Raw genomic sequence first — 21,653 nt, 5'->3', positions numbered from 1 at the left:
ACAAGTTTTGTGCTTGTCTGTTTTGCCTTAAGGTATTTTGGGAAATGGTATCAGTACATTGTTCATGGCTCTGAAAATGCTGATCTCCTATTTCTGATTCAGGCAGAGTCAAGTATGCATTTTTTTCTAACCTGGCACAAGAATCCTCTTTAATACTTGGACACATCAAACTCACCACGTATGCACTGTACATACAGCAGCCTTGTGCATGTGGCTGGTCTTGCAGCATGGTGCAGAGCAACTTGTGTCATGTGTGTTAAATCAAATGTACTTTAGTGGTGCATGAAGACAGAAAGTCTGCCTGGGGCTTTCAGTTTGTTAAGCATGACTTGGTGGAAACCTGTTCATAATGTCTCAGTGGATGTAGGAAAAGTCTGAACCTCCATGAGGGTTACTATTCATTTACAGAATTTTCTTGTAAGACATGGAAGGAGGCCTGAAAGGCCGAGTTGCTGTGGGCTGTTAAGCTTAGAATCAATGAAGAATACAGGAGACCGTCTACTAGAATGTCAGGTAGCTTTTGCCACAGACTGAGGTCAGCTCTGGCAATGTTTTGTCTGTGAAGAAGGGAAATAGAAGAATTCTGTTGGGATTTGCGTGTTATAGCTATTACTCAGCAGTTTTTGAAATGGCAACAGCAGAACTTTGCGCTTTTTTTTTTCTTTCTTTCTTTTCTTTTTCTTTCTTGTCTTGGCAGCATTTTGTTTGTTCCATTGACCCCAAGAAGACAGTGTTGATAATGACTTTGCTGATAGTAAATAACTTTTCTTTCTTATATAGAGGAAATGCATGCTGAAATCTGCTATGCTGAATGCTTATTGCAGAAAGCAGCTCTCACCTTCGTACAGGTAAAGTCAATTTCTCATTTTGTGTGACAGAGTAATGGAAATAAATTAGTACTTATAAAACATCATTCCAGCAATAGATGTGATATTTAAAGCAAAACATTTTGCTGGTGAGTGTTATTTCATGGCAGTGATTGAAAGTATGGTAAACCTTATGCTGCTCAGCGAATTCTCTCTTTGTTTGTATGAATAACCAAAGATGATACTCAGATACCAAGGCATTACCCTAAGGTATAAACATACCACATTTTAAACATACCTCTTGTGTTATAGAAGGTGGTATGTTTAAATGATTTGCATCGCATTGGACTGTGGATTGCACACTGGATTGCATCCAGTGCCTGTATAAAAATATTTTCAAGTGTGAGGAAGTGTGTTGTTTTGAAAGTAATTTTTTGCATGAATGGGTAGAATGTTTTCCAGCAAAACTTCATCTGATAGATGCATATAATTTCCAGTTCGGTCTTGCTCTAGATCTGTGTACATGGTGTCAGGTAATACAGTAATGAATGCTTATAAAATGGGCATGCTTAGCATTGGTGAGTTAACAATTCAGCTCACAAAAAGATCTGGTATTCTATACTGTGTGGTGCTAGTGATTTAGGTTGTGGTACAGAGTTTTCAAATTCAATTTTAAATTTGATTCCTGAAAACAGGAGCTGTTAGTCATAGTTAAGGTATGTGAACATTTAACGTTTATTTAATATAATTTAGATAATATTTTCCAGTATTAATTATAAGAAAGAAGTGAGGCATATAGATACTAAGGTCAGATTAAGTTCCTTTGGCAAATGCTTATGAACTACTTGATTTGGCCAGAAGTGTCAGGAAATACTATTAATGGAATGCTAGTCTTTCCTGTAACTGCGTTGCTCCTTTACTAACCAAGTGGAAGCAGCCCTCTTTATTTTTATTGGGTGTGTGGGGTCTATTTTAACCATGAAAATAATTTTGAAACAGTTGTTGAAGGAGGTGAGTTAGGACTGTATAAAATAATAAAAAAACCCTTAGATGTATATTTTCTCTGAAACACCACATCTGTATTGCTTTTAACTGTGATACCCCACTCTGCTGATTCGTGTGCTGCCCCACATTGACTGACCATGATTCGTGTTAGGATGATGATGATAACAAAAATGTAAATGCTCAGAGGGAAATAGAATTCTTTTACTGAAGCACTTGTATTTAGGTGTTCAAACTTGCAGACAAGAGAGATGAGGTTTTTTGAAATGGTAATCTTAACGGATGCCAGAATTTCCTTTGGTTGATCCGAGGCCTTTTTTTGTTGCTTTTTCATTTCCACGTTGTATATACTGTTCCTAAGTGTTTAAATGTGCATTTCTGAAATGCCAGCACATGTTCCCCTTTTATGTGAATTCTAGGAGAAAAAATTTCATCTTGCTTTCCAGAAATTTAGTTTTGATGGCAAGTACATTGTGGCTTTGTTTTGGTTTTTATAGAGGTTAGTAAGCACATAAATTGAGTAATACAGGTAGTTACTTTTGATCAGCAATGGAATTTAATCTGTTCAGGGGATTTTTGAATTTTCTTCTGCCAGTTTCTGTACACTTCCTTGTGTGTGTCAGAATCGCCATTTCCAAGTATTTGAAACAGTTCCTGCAGCGCCATCTGGTGGAAAGCTTTCTTGGCGCATTTGTATACCTCTTTTTCACATCTCTCTTCAGTTTTAAAATTTGTTATGTGCACCAAAGAAATGTTTCCCTGACAACTTAGGGCAGGTGTTAACGTCAGTCTTAGAGACACATCCAGTGACTGAAAAATATTTTTAGTGTTTCCTATGACATTAAGTAATAAATAAATGTAAATGTAGCTGGAGGATTTCTATGTATGTGTTGTGTAATATTATTGCGCAGTACTTTACAATTAGATCTTTTTGTTCCAGGATGAAAATATGATCAACTTTATCAGAGGTGGCCTGAAAATCAGGACAAGTTACCAAATATACAAGTAAGCTATAAGAAAACACTTGACTTCAACATTAATATAAACAGTTGGAGTGGCATTAATGCCACCAAAATACAAATGAATATTTTTGTATCAATCTTAGTAATTTCTATGTTGTGTTTCCCCTTCCCCCCTTTTTTTCTCCATCACAAGGGAATGTCATCAGGTGCTACAGGCAACTCAGGGGAACAAAAGCAAAAATGAAACATACTGCCAGTTTGAAGGAGGAGTAAAACTTGGAATTGGAGCATTCAACTTGGTATGACTTCTTCCACAACAGAAAGGCCATTGGGTTGTTCTGTAGGACTGTATTTCTTTGTATATACAGTACTGTAACTGATTTAACATTTACACATTTGTAAAATAGAGATACAGGGTTTGGAGGTTTTATGTGATATGAAACCAGCAGCAACTTCTGGCATGCATACTTTCTGGGATGTTTCTACTAGTTTATTCTGCACTGTTTCATTCTCTGGGAATAACTAACAGATGTATTTCTGAAGTGAAAAAGTAGCTGCATTTACCTGTGTGTAGCAGGATTTTTAAAGATGCTTACACTGTGGTTACAGAATGCCTAGAGTGACTGTTTAATTCTAACTCCTCCATGCATCCCATTCTTTTGCTTCAGTGACATACTCTAGATTCACATGGGTAATTATAGTTGGAAGAATGAACAGTAGTTTACTGCATTTGTGCAAAAGAGAATTGCTTTTTCTTTACAATTTGCTACAGTTCCCTTTTCACATCTGTCATGGCAATGGTGAAAGTTGATTTCTGCCAGTATGTTAATTTCTGTATCATTCTAGATTGGAGATGGCCAATTTTAAATATGATCAGAAGACCTCAGGTCTATCTACACCAGACTTCAAAATTCAAACAACTGTGTTCATAAGTACTCTTACCTCTCCTATTCTTCATGGAGTCTTCTCAGTAGAAGGCTTAACAGAAAAAGTGTCTGATGGGCAAAATGTATTAGGGTGAATGGAGCTTTATAAAAAACTGACCCCTCAAGTTGACCTGCTTCTTAAAGCTCATTGAAAAATTGGTTATGGTGTTGGTATATTTTCTGTTGTGTAGGATGTTGAGGATGCAGTTACAGAGGGAACAAAAATGCCTATAATAGAGGGCTAAAGGATGATACCAACAGCTAGAATTTGTAAAACCACTATGCTCACGGATCTGCTGCTTCAGTGCTCCCACAGGAGGAACAAGTAGAGTGTCTGTGAGACTCCCAGTAAAAGGAAGATGGCAGTTATAGGTTGTAAGTAATAGTAAAATAGATAAGACTGTCATTCCAAGAGACCCACAATTTTCAAGCAATGCTGACCAGCTGAAGATAGAAACATCTGTCATTATCTGAAGATTATCTTGCTGGACGGACATCAGAATTCTGAACATGCATGTTTACTTTGTATTTCTTTCATGTTTTATTTTTTACTTATCTGTAATAAGTTTACTTATGTGCATTTAACATTGTAGCTGGCCTTTTTGGTTCAGATTTATAGCAATGTAACTTTTTTTTGACGTGTGCATGTTTTTGATTATCTTTTTATTTTAAATGTATTTCAGATGCTGTCACTTTTACCAGGAAGGATCCTCCGACTTTTAGAATTTATTGGATTTTCTGGCAATAGGGTATTTGATTTGATACTTGCTTTTTCAAATTAATTTTTTCTCAGATAAAATACTGCATGTATTTAATGCCATATATTCCACACTAGAAGTATAATACCAACTGTTTATCAGTATTTTAGAGCTGTTAAAAAGATAAATAGGTTAGATGATGCAGGCATAGAAGCACATATGGTGATATACTACTCTTTAACATCCATTGGAAATCACCAGTTTATTTAAGATGAGATTTTGCCAGTGCAATTTCCTTTCCTTTTGCTGATCCTTAAGTTGAGGATATCAGCTTTATTTTCTTCTTGACATCTTCTTGACACCAGTAACTGAGGGAAGAATACTATTTCTACATTTTTCTACCCAAAATCTGAGCCCATTTCTTTGGAAAAAAAAATCTGTATATCATGTGTCACCCTGGAATCTAGGTACATCTTTCTCTTGTGGATGAGAAAAATATTTGTAACTTGTTTTTTAAGTAATTTTACAGATCTTTAAAACTTTTCTTGATGCCCATAAGAAAAGAAAAACCCAAACAAAACTCAAGCAAAAAACAGTAATAAAGTAACCCACAGAACTGTACACAGTTTTACTTCAAGTTATTACTGCTACAGTCACCATATGGTCTTATTACTGTTAGATTGTCCACAATATGGCTCTCCTGCTGTAAAATTATACTTCAGTAGAGACCTGTTTATTCCGTTTCTTCCCCTGAAAAACCTGGTTCTTGCTGAAGCTCTTCCAAAATACATGACTGAAAATGCAGTAAAGGCTGAAAGAAAAAGAAATATCATCACAATTTTTTTTGTGTGGTACTTGAATTGTCCTATAATTCATCAAGTTGCTATGCAATAAAACTGATATTTTAATATTTGTTTTGAGACAAAATTATGTTTCTGGGGAGTCATTGCTTTTGATCAGGGAAGCTGTGAGCTCAACGCCACTCAAACAGTCAAGCTGCTATGTAATGGGTCTAAACAGAAACATAAGTCTCATATATTAAGATCTGTTTAAGGCTCCATGAATCTGTATCTGTCTTTAGACATTGACATATCAGCAGAGGTAATACTTTGGTTAGCGCCTCAAGGTAGTGGCTGACTTGATGGAAGAGAATTGAGGATAACCAGGGTTTTCTGTGAAGGAATTCTCACACAAACAAGTAGCACTGGAACAGCTGGGAGAGTTTCCCACCAAACAGAGGTTGAAGGGTGTTATTCTGAAAGGCTCATAGTCAGAACATAATGGGGAAAGGGTTGTAGACCTGTGTGTCTGCATGGTTCATGTGGTGTTCCCATTTCACCAGAGCACTGAAATGCATGATTTTATTAAGAGTTAGATTAGTCTTCTCCTTCCTGAATGCTGTTAGCTGCTACAGAAGTGTTTTGGTAGAGGGTTGTGTTGGATTTGAGGTAAGTACTGAATTATTAAATACTTACATCTGAAAGGAAAGCTGAATTTTGGTTAGCCAGAAAAAATTGGTAGTAACTCTGTATACTCATAGTTAATTCTGCATGTGTTTGTGATATTTCTTAGGAGTTGGGCCTCCACCAACTACGGGAAGGCGCATCTGGCAGCAGTTTGAGGGCCATTCTGTGTACTTTCACCCTGTTGGTTTATCATACTTACGTCTCCTTAATCCTTGGTGAGACCCACTGTGTAGCTTTTCAGTCGTGCTACACCTTGTGATAGATATTGTGATATATTTTTATAACTGAATTTCAAAATTGTGGCCAAATAGGAGTTTGCTGTATACTTAATTATGATTTAAGATTAATATCCATGACATAGCTATGTCTGCAGAAACAGTGAGGGTAGATAGCATTATACTAGCATCTTGCTCCATTTTCACGGCTGTCTGAAAAGCAAAATATTGGACAACATTATTAAGTTCAGAAAAGTCATTATCCATAAATTAACATCAGATGCTGTAAAAACTATCTCCAGAAAAAAGCTATACAACCAGAATTAATTGCTGCTTTTGCCGTTTAGAGTTGGAAGTCATAATTAATTCTATATGCTTCTTTACCATATATTTTCACATTTTAATATTTGAGTATTTTAGTATTTGTCCCTCAGGCTCATCAGGAAATTAAGGAGAACTTCATTTCTTCCAGTATCACTCGTATTTCATTACTGAGTTCAAAATTAGGAGAAGAGGCAGCTGAGGAATGTTTTCCTATCTTGCTAAAGCAATTAAAGGGATTTAAAAATGTAACTAGGATCAGTAATGGAGCAGTCTAAAAAATATTTCTATAATTCCAGTTGGTTTCTACTTACAGACATTTCATAGTTTTAAATCACTTGGTATATTTGGGACAAGAATTTAGTTTTATAGAAACACAGTATGACCAAATACTTCTGCATTCAGATAAAGCAGTCATCCATTGATCTGTCAAATATGATGTGAAAACAAAATCTTAGTCCATGAAACTTGGATTCTTTTAAGTACATTGAGGTTGATTTGTTATATTTTCTAGGTACAGGGGAAGCTAACCTTCAGGAAGCAGACAGTCTCCTCGAACCCTACCTCCAGAAATTCCCAAATGTGCGTATTTCTAACATTTTATAACAGAAGTGTATTTCCCTATGCTCAAATTCCTAACTGGTTATTTTATTCATGTCTTTTCAAGGGTTCCATTATTCTATTTTATGCTGCCAGAATAGATGTACTGAAAGGAAATTTTGAAAAGGTAAATCATGTTTTATTTCTAAGAATTTTGTTTAGTGTTTAACCTAAGCACTAATTTAGGAGTAAAAATGATTAATTCATCTACATATCAGTTGGACTGATGAGTATGCTGTTATCTCTGTTCATATTCACTGTCAATGTTGATTCCAGCTGTCTCTCTAAGTGAGACTGAAAGGCAGGTTTAGCTCATTTTACTTGTCAGGTATTTTCCACCTGTGTGCTAGGTAAGAACTTGTCCTGTAATTAGACACTACTCTCACATGGAGCTGTAAGTGAGACGGTTTTCATCATTCTTCCTTAACTGCTCACTCATAGGCACAGCTGACGTTCCAAGACTGCATAGCAGCCCAGCATGAGTGGAAACAGATTCATCATCTCTGTTACTGGGAACTGATGTGGTGCTACACCTTCCAGCAGGACTGGCTTCAAGCATATCGGTATGCAGACTTGCTCAGCAAAGAGAGCAGGTGGTCTAAGGTAAATAGGCAGGTGCACATTGTTGTGATGTACCAGTAGTCTCTACGGTTAAAGTTACTTTTCATTTTGCACAGCAAGTGTAATGTTTGCCTTCCTGAGAAACTCATAAACAAAGACACAATGGGACCAAAATATTTTTACTGGGTGCTTAAGAATGGCTTTTTATTTCATGTTTTGAAGCAGCAGAAGCATAAGCAGCAATGCTTTGGCCCCTCCAAAAATTGGTACTTACCTGGTTTGGGAGAAAGAAGAGGGATAGGAAAACTGCAAACTGTCCTCTCAAGTCAAGTTCTACCATTCACTAGTAATATTTGGCCGAAGAAACTGTGTTTGGTGCTTATAAACACACACTCCTACTCAGCAGATTCTTTGTGGCACAAAATGAAAAAGGCTGCTGGGGACAGGATCTCACAAGAAAAGCTAGGCTATCAGATAACCTTTTCCTTGTAAAAATGTTTTTCAGAGTATGAACCAAGCGCAATGTGCCAATAACCTTTTATGCATTATTATTGTCTGTTCCTCTATAGATTACTGTTTTATTGTCTTAATAAAAAAGGGTATACATCTAATTCTTGGCAAAAGAGGAAGAGAATAGTATATTTGACATGAAGTGCAAGTGTCTTTAATAGAATTACGGGTTTTTTTCCTGCAAAACCGAGTTATTAAACTTTCCTTGAATCAGTACCCAGATGTTTCTTTCTGTTTTTTTCAAGCATGTCTCTACGTGTAATAGATCATACGATAACCATAGAAAACTTTAACTTTAGAAAAGTTAAGTCATTTAGCCTCATTTCTTTGACAGTGGTTTGCATAATAAATTTTCCTGTTCTTTGCAGGAGATACCTTTAACTTTCTGACTATTATAAAATATTAATATAAATACATAAAAAATAAAATTACAGCATAAACTATGTGACAAAGGGAATACTGAACTTTTATAGTTATATCTGCCTGAGAATTATGGGAATATTTTGCTGTAGCAATTGGAGGGAGAGATTTCAGTCTTTAATGTATTGATTAAACACAGAAAATTAGATGTGGTAATCTGTTGCTGTTTCTTTTTGAAATAGGCAATATATGTATTCCAGAAGGCAGCAATTCTGTGTATGCTTCCAGAGGATGATTTGAAGAGGACTGGTGAGGACATAGTGTCTTTATTCAGGTAAACTTTTATAAAGCAGCTGAACGTGCACTCTTTCTGCCCCTATGTCTTTATCTTGTTTATAATCATGATATACCCCTTGTTTATAACCATAAACTTTCCATTTTTTCTCTTTGCCTTTAGCATTAGAATTGCTTTTATCTGCGAAGATATATCCTACACCTCTGGTCTTCATGGCGTAAAACAATTTTAAGATGTTATATTTCAGAGGAAAACAGTAAATCTTTGTAACTGAAATGAAATGAAAAAAAATACCAATAAACAACTTTTTTTTTTTTCCATTTTCCTTTCTTGTAGACAAGTGGATGGTCTAAAACAGAGAATTGCAGGAAAATCTATCCCGACTGAGAAGTTTGCAGTAAGGAAAGCTCGACGCTATGCATGTCCTCAGCCAGTGAAGCTGATCTTACCTGCCTTGGTATTTGTTCTTGCTTTGTTTTCGTGCTTTTCAAGGAGAAAAGAAATCAGAATAGCTCACTGTACAGGGAAGGAATAATATTGTCAGGTATTATATGCCTGCATTTTAAATTTTTAAAGGACATATTGCATTAATGTGATGTGATTTTGGTGAAAAGTATTAGGGACTTATACTACCGACTATGCAGCAGTCTGAAACGAGCAACTTATTTTTCATGTGAAAAGTTCAGCATACAGAAAACTACATTCTTTAGGTTGGCAGGATTTTAGTCCTTGTCTCCTAGACTCATTAGGAAGTTGAAGAGTACTTTGGTACTTTCTTTTATTGATAAAAATGAAGGTCAGTTTTTGTTGTGATTTTTTTATTCCCCTTGTATTGAGTCTGATTAAAACATGCAGAAGTTAAAGTAACTTTATGAATGCTGTTCTAATTTCCCATATTTTAATGTTAGAGTCATTAGTATTTCACAGTCTGTTTCTATGTGCACTTTTCATATGTGTATGCTAAAATGCATACTTTACCAACAACATGAAAACCTAATTCAAGAAGAAATTTCTTACGTTAAAGTTCATTGATATAGAAAGAGGAGTCCAAAGAAAATTAATCCACCAGTTCTAAAATTAATTCTATATTAAATTCCATGTAGAGGACTAAGCAAAATTTGTCTTGGGCTTATACAGCAGAGTGCTTCTAAATTGTGAGTATGTATATTTGGTCTTGCTGTAAAATCAAGTATCTAATGTTGTAATTTAGGAATTTTTTCATCATGGACTGAGCATAACCAAACATCATGTATGGTTTATTTCAGTATGTGTAAATTAGACAAGACTGCAGAATTGAAACAAATCTAGCATTATGTAGTTGATGATGTTAATAACACTGTTTCAGACTTTGATACAATCAGATTTTTTTCTCAGTCTGAAAAGGTACATATTTACAGTATAAATGCAAGTGGAAATACTTCACCATTGTATTGTATCAGCTTCAGAATGACATTGGGCTTAGTATTTCAGAGGTGTTAATTTAAATTATGGTAGAACAAGTGATACTCTAGTTTGTGATGACTGAGTAAAGATCTTGGCAAAGTTAGTTGTTAGTGTTGTTGGTTAGCATCCTTCTTGGTTAATGCATTCTCCTCAAGTTTTACAATGTGATACTGTATCAAAACAAGCTTTTTGCTTACTGTTGTACTGAGGCATCTGGGAGGGTATGTTTCCAGGATTTGCCTTGGTTTTTTTCCAGCAAAATTTTGTAGAAATGATAGTCAAATCATGGATGTGCCTGATGGAATCACATTTTTATCTAGAAAGTTGTATCTACTTCCAGTTTTGCTCTGAATGGAAGATAATTATCTGTTGATTAGAGTAAATATATATATATATATATATATATATATATATATATATATATATATATATATATATATATATATATATAAAAACACCAGAGCATGTTTTTGGGTGCATACTTACATAAGTATAGTGTATATACAAGCACACACTCAAATGCACTTCAAATTTATGTATCATCCTTTGGAAAGATACTACTTTTAGCTCCTTCTTTAGTTTAGGCAGCAGAGGCCACAAGTTGAACATAAAGCATCCAGTTTTGCTGATGTGTTATATGGGTGAGTGTAAACTGTCCTGATAAAATCTGTTCAGTTTTATTTCTGAAGATCTGTGAAAATATATCATAGTAGAATCCATTAAAAAGGTGTCAAAACACTGAAATCTTTAAAACCTATGTTAACTTTGTCAACACATATTCAATGTCATTTTTCCTTTCCTATTCATAGATATGTTGTACCAAAACAAACTTTGGTAGTGTACTCAAAAATGTTCCACAACAGCCTTTTCAGAGCACTCTTTAGTTAAATATTTATGCAATTCCTTGAGTTTTTCTTGCCTTTTTGTTTTGGTTGGTAATTGGTTTTGGTTTTTTTTAATCAGGAAATGATGTATGTCTGGAATGGATTTGCAGTTGTGGGCAAAAGAGCAGACCTCACTGATAACTTACTGGTAACAATTGAAAAAGAAGAAACCACTCTACAAAATGAAACTAGTAAGTGATCAATTAAGATGGAATGAATAATCTTGTAAGGAGTGCTGATATTTTTCTATGCTTTTGTCTTCTGATATTCTGCAAGGTGAATGTTGGCTTTGACAATGATTTAATTAAGTCTAAGTATGGAAATTTTGGAGCCTCGTGAAAGTTAGGAGTGGTTCTTCTATATGTTCTTTATATAGTGTGTTTGATGCTGCAGACGAATACAGAAAACTCAGGGAGATGAGGTTACTAGTTACAGAACATGACTGGTCTAGGTTAGTTTTTCTTGTCTTTGAGAGTGTTCTTGGACCATAATCTGCTAATGCCTTAAATGTCTGAAAAATACCTTTTCTTAACCAATTTATATCATGCTTTATTACATAGGACGCATGCTGCATAGAATATGGCAAAGTATAAAAGATATGATGAAGTGCTATGTATGAATGAGTCTTTTTTGGTTTGCTTTCTGGCAAAATAAAACATGTTTGCTAGTTGTAAAATGAAACATACTTAACAAATAGTCTTTGACTATGGTTTTACATCTTGGACTAATTTTTAGAGAATCAGCCCATAATTTACTCCTAAAAGAATTTAAATTCATTTATTACAACTGTTTTACTGCACAAGTACTTTATTTTTATCAGATTTTATCAGGGTGGTTCTTTCACCTGTAATGTGAATTTTTGGGGAGAATTCTCTTTTGAATTTTTCTAGAATTAAATATTTTGCATGTGAAACTTTTAAAATGATAATTCACTGAAATAATTTCTATTGAACTCAGATTCTAGTTACACTTATGAACAATTTAGCAGTGGTTAAAACAGCAATTCTGAAACGCAATATGTATCTAAGTATGATTTACAGTGTAAATTGAGGCGATGCATAAGAAATTATACAGGGATGTGCAAGAAATATATAATGGTCAAATCTGGATGATCTAATAAACCAAATGAGAGTAACCTTTATGGCCATGTTTGATTTGAGTTCCTTTATTTTCTATGTTGCCCTTCACTTTTCTGCAGAATCCATAGCATGCCTCTTAAATCTCAAGCATTTTCCTTTTTTCTTGTTGTTATATTAAAACAAAAGTGTAGCGATATGCAAGATACTTGCAGATAAAGTAATTCCCGTGAGCTCCACATGGAGGGTTTTGGCAGAACCTGTTGGAAATCCAGTGCTGTATTGTGCAGAGATTTGTACTAGAAGTGCTCCTCAGTTGTAACAGTGAAGTAAATTGAATCACTGAGTAAAGACATACAAGGTACCAAAATTAAAGTAATGGAATAAACCCACTCTGTTTTTCATATGGAAATTCACTGTTTGCAAATAGAATATGGTCTAAAAGTGTATATAATTTCTGTGTTGTTTTTTTGGTAATGACTTCAGTCAAATATAATTTTATTCTGGACATCACATATGTGATTTTTATCTGCTTTTAAAGATACAGAATTGGTGAAAATAAAGACTCTGATTAGCAGAGTTGCTGCTGCATCCCTACAAAAAAACGAGATTAAGGCTGCAAGCAGAGTATGAGAAGGTTACAATGTAATTTTAAGAGACAGTTTTTAGTGGTAGTAATATCAAAGGATTGTAAAAGTGCTGTGAAAAAAGGGTTTTGATTATACATAAAGGACACATAGGGATTGAGACTTCATAGAACTGTTTTTATTTAATGTGCTTCATATGAACAGGCACAGCATGGAATCTCTCAAGGAACTGAATGAGATGATAGAAGAAACAAATGGAAGACATTAGAGATGGGTTTTTTATATATTTTTTTCCTGACAGGATTTCTGGGAATCTTTTTTTATTTAATTTCCAATATATATAAAAAGAATGTTTAACTTCAAGAAAAAACAATTTTTATTTGTTTTTTTGTCCTGGTAATGATACTTCCTTTGGTGTAGACCACTGCAGGTGCAAAGATGATTGTCCCACATTTATTGCAAGGTTATCTGTATTAAATTGGCCTGTGCATTTTTAGTTTGTGCATTTAGTGTTAATGTTTTGGCATAATAGCCTTTATTCTTTTGGGAAGTAAAAGTACTAGTTGAAGTTGTTAAAGACTGGCAAACCTTTACTGACATCAGTGCGTGTCTCCAGTAATTTAAATGATTGAGTCCTTCAGGAGACAGTCACAGAATCCAGTACCTTAGCCTAGCAAAAACAGGCTAGTGAGAATGCAAAGTACTCATGCACTGCACTTCTACTATCACTAAAAGCACAGTCTGTCAGTTACAATCTATCAAGACTTTCTGGGTTTAAACACAGACAGAAATAAGGCTGAACATGGTGGCAAAGCACTTTGTTGAATCCTAAAATGCGTTAGTCTTGCATGTTTCAGAACTGTTTAGGTAGGATTTCTTTGGCAGACTATTAAGGAAAAAATTAATGTGACCTTAGAGAGCTGGTAATTAGTTGTAAACAACATGATCTGAAGGGAGAGTGTTTTGCTTCCTGAATTGTTAATGTATGTGGTGCCATCTGTCTATCCATATGTGTTTTCCTTCCTTTCTTTTCCTTCCTTGTACCCAGCAAATGCTACAAACTAAGGGAACTAAAAAGGATCACACTTGTTAAGTAAATTTTGAATTGAATCAATTACCCTCTTTCATCTGGTATTTTTAGTCCTATTGAACATAAAACTTTCATTATAGTTTTTTAAATATTATACACTACTACTTATTTTCAAATATTTTTCAAATATTATACACTACTACTGAGGTTTCTCAAACATTAGAGATGATGAAAACACTAGGAAACATGGTTTCTTGAATTTGTACTGCAAAATGATGCTTCTGATGTGTTCTGTAAGACAGTCATGGTGTAGTTTAACATGTTTTTTTATGCTACTTGTGCTTCTGGAGGTCTGTCAGTGCTCTGTAGCAGGGGAAGCTGTTAAGATAATATGATGGTTTCTGCTCACTGTAGTTTTAACTATTGCAAGAAAGAAATCTTTAATTAATGACTGTTTTTGTAATGTAAATTATTTAATTTATGACTGTTTAATCTTCAGTTAATAACATTTATGCCTATTTGTTGGATGTTTCAATTCCTTCTTATTTCTTCTTTGCCTGTCTTGTAAGAAAAAGATTTAGATGTCATGGACAAATCTTCTTTAGTAGACAGTATTTTAAGTCATGCCTGAAGGCTATGTACATTTTGAAATATAGAACATATGAAATAACATCCTATGTCTGAATTCATATTCCCTGTTGAAAATCGAATTTTCCTTTTCATGATGTCTTCAAATTGTTTGACATATCTCACTTTTACTGTTAGATCACAATGAATACTATGTGGACGATATGTGCATGTTGCAGCTACTGAAAGGCCTTTGTCTGAAACACTTGGGAAGACTGATGCAAGCTGAGCTGTGTTTCAGTAAAGTAATTCAAAGGTAAAAAAATAACAGAAATAGATTTTATATCTCTTGGTGACATTTTTGATATTCCTGTAGCAGCTGTCATGTTAGAATTTTGACTAATTAAACATCGTGTTAAGGACCTGTAATTAAAATACCTCTGAAAGTAATTAGAAAACCAGAAAACTGCTTGTATTTTTCTGTAGCAATTTAACACTTAGAATAGCTTTATATATATGGTGTTTGAGGCTAAATAAATCTAATTGGTAGGTAACATACCCAAATACATTTGTAATTGTATTTGCAGAGCTACCTGTAGGTAAGGACAATTCAGATAGGTGTCCTGTTTGTGGTTTTTTTTTTTTTTTTTTTTTTTTTTTTAACTCAGTATTTAGCACTTCAGTAGTTAAAGCTTCTCCATGTAGATGAGAAGTTGTTACATGTCTCAGCTGGAGACTGATTTCTCCTGTGTTACAGATTTTCAGGTGTCAAGCTCCATACCAGCTCTAACAGCTTTTCTTTATAAAACATGAGTCACGTACTGCTTGTAGTTGAAAACTTCTTATAAGATTTTAGATATTTGAACTGAAGAAGAGTATTTACATGTGCAATGTTTCTAACAAGTGATTTAGAAAAATTAATAATACAATTTTTAATTGAGAATTATGTGTGTTTTAGTTCTCTTGCCATCTTGTTTTCTCTTACCATTTCTAAGATCCCATGTGAGTTTACTCAAGCACATTGCAAGTTACAGGGCAGAGGGGTTTGATTCATTGCAAGTTAAAGGAACAGTATTTCTGAAACATCTTTTTCCAAAGGTAGTTGGCAGCAAGCAGGCTTTTATAGCTGAGAGATCTTAAAAAAATCTAAAGACAACAGTTCTTCATAAAGTGTATGTTTTGCATGGCTAAGAGTAAAAGTTTGCTGGTGCATGGAGTACCTACATTTTGTTCAATTTTATTTTCTACATGTTTAGGGCTGCTTTGGTGCTTTAAGACTGTTTATCAATGTGTACAGAATTAACCAGTAAAAAAGGCTTCAGAATGTTTTTTCTGGCTATATGCTGTTACAGGCAGTGATTTTTCTGGCTGTGTGCTGTTACAGGCAGTGATTGCTTTTAAACTTTTAACTAGTCACTCAAGACAGGGTTGTAAGTAACCATTTCTATATTTTTATGGTTTTCTAGTGAGAAGCAAATAAAATATGACAATTACTTGGTGCCATTCACGCTGTATGAATTGGGTCTTCTGTACAAACAACAGGATGAGAGAGAAAAAGCAATTAGATACATAGAAACTGCAAAGTAAGTGGATTTTATCATCTAGTAAATTAAGAATAACTGTATATTTGTAGCAATGAGGACACTTGTTTTTTCTTCCTGTCAGCGTCTTTGCAAAATCCAAGTAATTATAAATCTCTGTTCTTGATTTGCAGGACTTGTCCAATATAGTTGAATTTTGCAGTTTCATGAAACTGTCCTTCAGACACAGTGGAGTAGACAGATTCAAATAAGACACAGTATGAAGGGAAAATGTTTCCTTTTGTATGGGCTGAGAGTCCACTGCATGCATGGGATGAAGCTGGAGAGTCCAGGGAAGGGATATGTACTATTCTGTCCCAGGGGGCAGCTGTGGGAATTAAATCAGTTGCACTAAAGGTGTTTGTAAGAGGAGGTCAAAAGCCAGTACACCAGTCTGACCACACCCCTTTTTCCTTTCACATTCTGTTGCGGAAGACCAGTTGAGAGTTTAATTTACTGTAGAGGAGCATATTTGCATCATCTGTAGACTGTAGTATAACCTAGAATGTGCTTTGTCTTTACAGGGAAGTAGTCCAGTCTTGAAACAGTGTCCCCTCATGGGGTTTTGTTTGTTTGTTTTGAGGGAATGGGATTTACAGAATACAATTTATGATGTTTATTACTCTGGCTGAATTGTGTTCTGAGTTGAAGCATACGTTTTCTACTAACACCTGTAGTATTTTCTGTAGTATTTTGGCTTGTACCTTCACAGCCAATTTCAATAACTGGGAGGGCTGTTAAAAGGATCAAAATAAATGAAAGAGATGCTAAGACAGAGGTTCAGTTTATCAAGACATTTGATTTTAGTACTGGTCTAAGTTTTCTTTGCTCAGTTTGTGGATGTAGTTTTAAATGTCTCATAACTCATCCATGTGTCAGTTTCTGCTTCATGTTGAAGGAATAAAGATAACTTACAAACATATGAAGTATATATAATTCAATCCAAACATCTTTTTCTTAAAATAAATTGTCTATTTTGCAGAAACAACTACAAGGAATACTCTATGGAGTCCAGGTTGCACTTCAGAATTCATGCAGCGCTTGACAGCTTGAAGGTGTCCCCTGCTTCTACACCTTGAATGAGGAGGGATGCTTTTCATGCACACAAAAAATAGCCTACACAATCTTTTTTCAATCTTCTTTTAATCATAGAGAAGAACATAATGATTGTTTTCTGTCACTTCTGATTTGATGTATGTAATTCTTTTAGACTTTTCTGTATAATGCCTATACTGTATCTACATGCTGTTTTAAAGAAGACCTTATATTTTGTTGATACAAATAATTTAATATTTGACTTGAATGGGGGATATTTTTTAAAAAAAAGGCGATGGTGCAATAAAATTTAATGAAAATACTTTATTTTTTTTTAAATATAAGAACAGATGCAGGTTATGCAGTGGAACTGGTGATAATTTCTGTATTTTTTGAAAGATTTATTTTCTGCAGTACACTTAAGACTTTTTTCCCTCTGGAACAAAAATGCAATGTCTGCAGATAACCTTACCCATGTTTTTTGGCATACCATATCCTGAAATTTGTGTTCCAGAGGAAAGAATTAGTCATTTTTAAGTTAAATTTCATTTTGGGAACAAAATTAACCAATCTGAAGTGCAATATTCCTACTCTGTCAGATGAATCTAAGGAGGCTTCAGATGAAGCTAAGAAGGGCTACAGTTATAATGTCTCTGCAAGTCTGTTTCAGTCAAAAGAAGTGCATACAGGGGATATTTTTCACTTGTAGAAAAGCAGAGCTACAGAGGACATTATGTCCTTGTTCTAAAGTAGAATCAGCAGTCTTAAGTTGCTCCTGACAGATTCATTTCATGTGTTTAACAAAAGAAACAATAAAAAAAAAGCACTGAGAAAGTAATTTTGGAACTTACATAGGATGGTCTTTCCCAGTGAGAAATTTTGCCTGATGTCTACCCCAAATAGTTCTTGACACAAATGAAACTGATTGTTTCCCATCTTCCCTGTTGTGGATCTGGAGAAAGTACTCTTCTTTCTCTTTTTTAAGCAATCATTTAGTATTTGTAGACTAGCACGCTGGTTGGTATTCTCTGTTCTTGGATCCCAACCAAAGTAAATAAAATATTGGTGGATTTATGTATTTTCCTAATAATGAGTTAGAATTCATATTAACAGAAATTGATTTGCATCAAAAAATGAATCCAGTTTTAAACTTGCCATTAAGAAAATGTGCATATTCTAGTCTAATTTCTACCAAAAATGCACAGTAAAATTGAGATACATATAAGTGCATTTTTCTTTTCATGTTTATATGCAATCAGCACTATCAAATTGAATTTCCCATTTCCCTATGAATTTTCCATAGATACACAGATCCTACCTGTCTGTTCTTAAAAATAAAAATACATTTTATTTTTATTTACGTATACACCCAGGAACTCTTCTTTCACTAGCTATTGCAAAACTTGCTATTTCCATATTTTATCCATGTCCAGTATGTTTACTTCTGCACAGTAAATTCATAGTACCTAAGCTCATGTATGTAAATGCCCTTAACTACCACCCAAGCAAAATCAGGATGAAAGAAACAGGTGAAAACTGTGTCCTCAGTAAATAAATAACTGAAGTTTCTAATTAAACAGTCAATATCATCTAAATGCTATAGCACTTTTCCTCAGGTTACTGAGAACACAGCTTTCTTCTATGACTTATAAATATCATAAGCTTATAATAACTTATACATTTAATTGCTTATAATTCTGTAATAGAGTGGTATATTTACAGGAGAAGTAAGAGTTTAAAAATATTAGCTAAATAAACATAATGGGTCTTTCAAAATGGAAACCTGATCCAAAGTCTTTCTTTGTTGAATTTGTGCCTATTGTAAATGTGTAACTTAAGTTATTGTGTAAAATTATGCACATGTAAGTTTGACGCTTAAATACCCAAGACACTGAATTGCTGATAAAATATGCATGTTTATTTTCATATATTCAATTGACTGTAGCTAAAACTCAAAACAGAGATTAGCATATGCTGTCAAATGACTCCTCTAAAGATTTACCCATTCATATATATCTGATGTATAATTGTAGTGAGCATAAACTCATATATTTTCAGAAAATACTTTTAATGCATCTGTGGGCATTGTTTGTTCAGTTTAGGATTATTTTGGTTTAATCTGATTATTGGATTAGGATCTGCTTCATTTTTCTGTAGAAGGTGATGGGAATGATTGCCAGTAAAACTTCTGTAATTTGTGTTCCAAGCAGTACTTCACTTTATATAACTGGGACTACAGATTCTCAGGGCGGAGCATGATGTAGTCTCTGTTGTCTTGTTTTTGAGGGGAGTGTCTTACAGCTAATATTTAGGGGTGATTTGAGATAGAAATTAAAATGCACAAAAAATGAACAATTATCTTCCTTAGAAACTGATTTTTTCCAAGTTTAGAAAACTTCAAGAAGCGGTGTACTTTTTTCCATGGGTGGTGTTACTGTCTGAAGAGAGAGTAAAAAGAAATATTTTATTCAGTTCAGCCTTCCAAAGGTAATATTAGTTCCCTGTGTATGTTATATTGTGTTTCTTTTGGGATCAGCCTTTTTGCACTCCTGCAGAGGACAGGCTCATCCACACAAATTTGCAGTACCCTCTGTAGTGTTTTGAGGACCCAGTATTAAGTGCTATTTAGAGCTTGCTTCTTTTTTGTGCTGCTGTTCCAGACTTTGCTAGAAAGATTGGCTGTACAGAATTCTTACTTTAAGCTTTATTCTGAACATTTTTTTTCAAGTTATTAACAGTGGACATACAAATGTGTGAGAGTGATTTGTAACCCTTCAGTTAAGGTAGGTCACCACAGAGCTGCAAGAGATGCTTAGTTTTCCAAATGCTGCAGAAAAGTGCACGTATCCTTGACACAATAGTGTGATGCAGTATTATTTAGGACATTACACCTGAGTTAAGTGATTTCTGTCTAAGAGTTCAGAAAAAGGGTCTGTGGCTTTTTTTAAATATTTTTTTTTTTTCTGGTGTATTCTGTACTGGGCCTTAAATACAGCTCTGATTTAGTCTTAACTGTTGTTTATAATATTCACCACACATGCTCATCTTCCACACGAATTTTGAATATTGTGCTGATACTTAATTAAGCAAAGATGATAATTTACCTAAGATGATATAGGCTCTCTTGATAATAGTAGGAATTATAATATATACAAGAGCAAATTTAAGTTGTTAGTTTAAGTAAGAAAGGCTGAGCTTACAGTTACATTATGACAAAAAGTCATTTAGTTCTTTCTTATAATAGATGGGGGTTTTTTTAAGATAAGCAATAATAAATTAGCCTGGTTATAGGACAAAGCTTCTCTTTGATTAAGAATTGCCTACTTAGAAACTATTACAAAAAACTTTATGTCTGTGCAAATCAATCAAATGTTTAATCTGTTGAAAGATCATTGTACTGTGGTTTGTAAGTCTTTATTCATCAGAATAAAGAATAAATTTCTGGTTTTAACAGAATTTGAAAGTGATACGTTAGAAGAAAGCTGAAGCAAGATGGTTACAGATCTGTTCTAATACACATGGGGTAGCAGCTGTATGTTGCACTTTATGGCCAGAGAAATGTATAATAATCAGATCTTATTAAGTTTCTAAAACATCTTGCAGAGTAATGTGTAAAACAAGTAATTTCTTGTAACAAATTCAACTTAGACTTTGCACTTATTTTATTACTAATCTTAATGTTTCATGTCTTTTGTTTCTGTATATTCTTACACTGCCTAGTGGAACAAAGAATGTTTATATTTGCCCTGGTGCTGCAGTCTCTTTGCTTCTAATCTACTGAGGTTTGCACATGTTCTTATCTGGTACTTGATGAATAAACGATGAGGGCAGAAAAACAGGAAATAAGGAATGAAGAGTGTTCTGGTTTAAAGAGCATGTAACAATGTTCATTGTGATGGACTAGAATGGATTTACACTTCAGAGGAATAAATCACATATGCTTGTACTACCAAGTGCTGAATTTGGCACTGTATTCTGTTTGTACATCAAGAACCTACAGCTAAGATTTACCAAGGCATTATCATCAAAAAAGGCCTGATCTCTAGTTTATAAATGCAACCTTAAGTGTAGAGCTCTTACACAACTTGTCCAGACTGAGAGGTTGTACAAAGCTGTCAAGGTGTGTTGAGTAAATAAAGGATCCTTTGAATGTAGATAGCAAATGTAAAATAAGCTGTGTGGTTTCTTGATTTTTTGGTGGGCATTTGTGTTGCTACTCGTGTTTAGGAATTTTTGTGTTTTGGATTTTGGTTTGTTTTTTTCCTTAATCTGGTAATAAATGCTATCGGACAGCTTCATAAAGAAACAGTGTGGCACTTAACTTTGCAATAGGTAGAAGAGTACCTTTCTGGAAAATAAAAGTCAGGAGTTCAATGTTGGCATAACAAATTTAATGCTTAGTGATTGCAAGATTAAATACTTTCCTTTTTGTAGTAGTGTAAGCATGTAATTCCAGTCTGTAGAGGAGCACATATCAACTGTTAATCCCAGGTAGGAACATCTTCCTAGATCTAAAGAGAGAACTTCTTCAAACACATAAGCAATGGGGGATGTTTCTGTTTTCTGAGTCAGGTCTTCTGTTCCATGAAAATTACAGTAGTTGAGATTCAATATCTGTGCCATTGAAGCATGGAAAATACTTGGTGTTAATCTCATGTGACTCTGGGAAAAGTTACGGTTTTACTAAAATCCTGCCTGAAGGGTTAATGGTCTTACCTGCTTGAGCATG

At 34.3% G+C, this 21,653-nt stretch overlaps 1 protein-coding gene across 7 annotated transcripts in view; it reads left to right on the top strand.

Annotated features, from left to right (window-relative positions):
* TTC39B (tetratricopeptide repeat domain 39B) overlaps positions 1-21,097 on the top strand; it is a 76,586-nt gene extending 55,489 nt beyond the window's left edge. For 6 of the 7 annotated variants that reach the window (XM_002191359.6, XM_072921805.1, XM_072921804.1 and 3 more), the window contains 14 exons: positions 781-848; positions 2,749-2,813; positions 2,964-3,069; positions 4,380-4,445; positions 5,967-6,075; positions 6,911-6,978; positions 7,064-7,123; positions 7,438-7,599; positions 8,670-8,761; positions 9,059-9,179; positions 11,129-11,240; positions 14,508-14,625; positions 15,776-15,892; positions 16,872-21,097. In XM_002191359.6, the coding sequence (XP_002191395.3) occupies positions 781-848; positions 2,749-2,813; positions 2,964-3,069; positions 4,380-4,445; positions 5,967-6,075; positions 6,911-6,978; positions 7,064-7,123; positions 7,438-7,599; positions 8,670-8,761; positions 9,059-9,179; positions 11,129-11,240; positions 14,508-14,625; positions 15,776-15,892; positions 16,872-16,968 (1,361 nt within the window). In that variant the 3' untranslated portion in view covers positions 16,969-21,097. The other variant, XM_072921803.1, reaches the window with a different exon arrangement.
* The last annotated feature ends 556 nt before the right edge of the window (positions 21,098-21,653 follow it).

This window comes from Taeniopygia guttata, chromosome Z, assembly GCF_048771995.1.
Source record: "Taeniopygia guttata chromosome Z, bTaeGut7.mat, whole genome shotgun sequence".
NCBI lineage: Eukaryota > Metazoa > Chordata > Aves > Passeriformes > Estrildidae > Taeniopygia > Taeniopygia guttata.
Note: the sequence above shows the minus strand (reverse complement) of the source record. Positions and strands in the feature narration are given on the sequence as shown.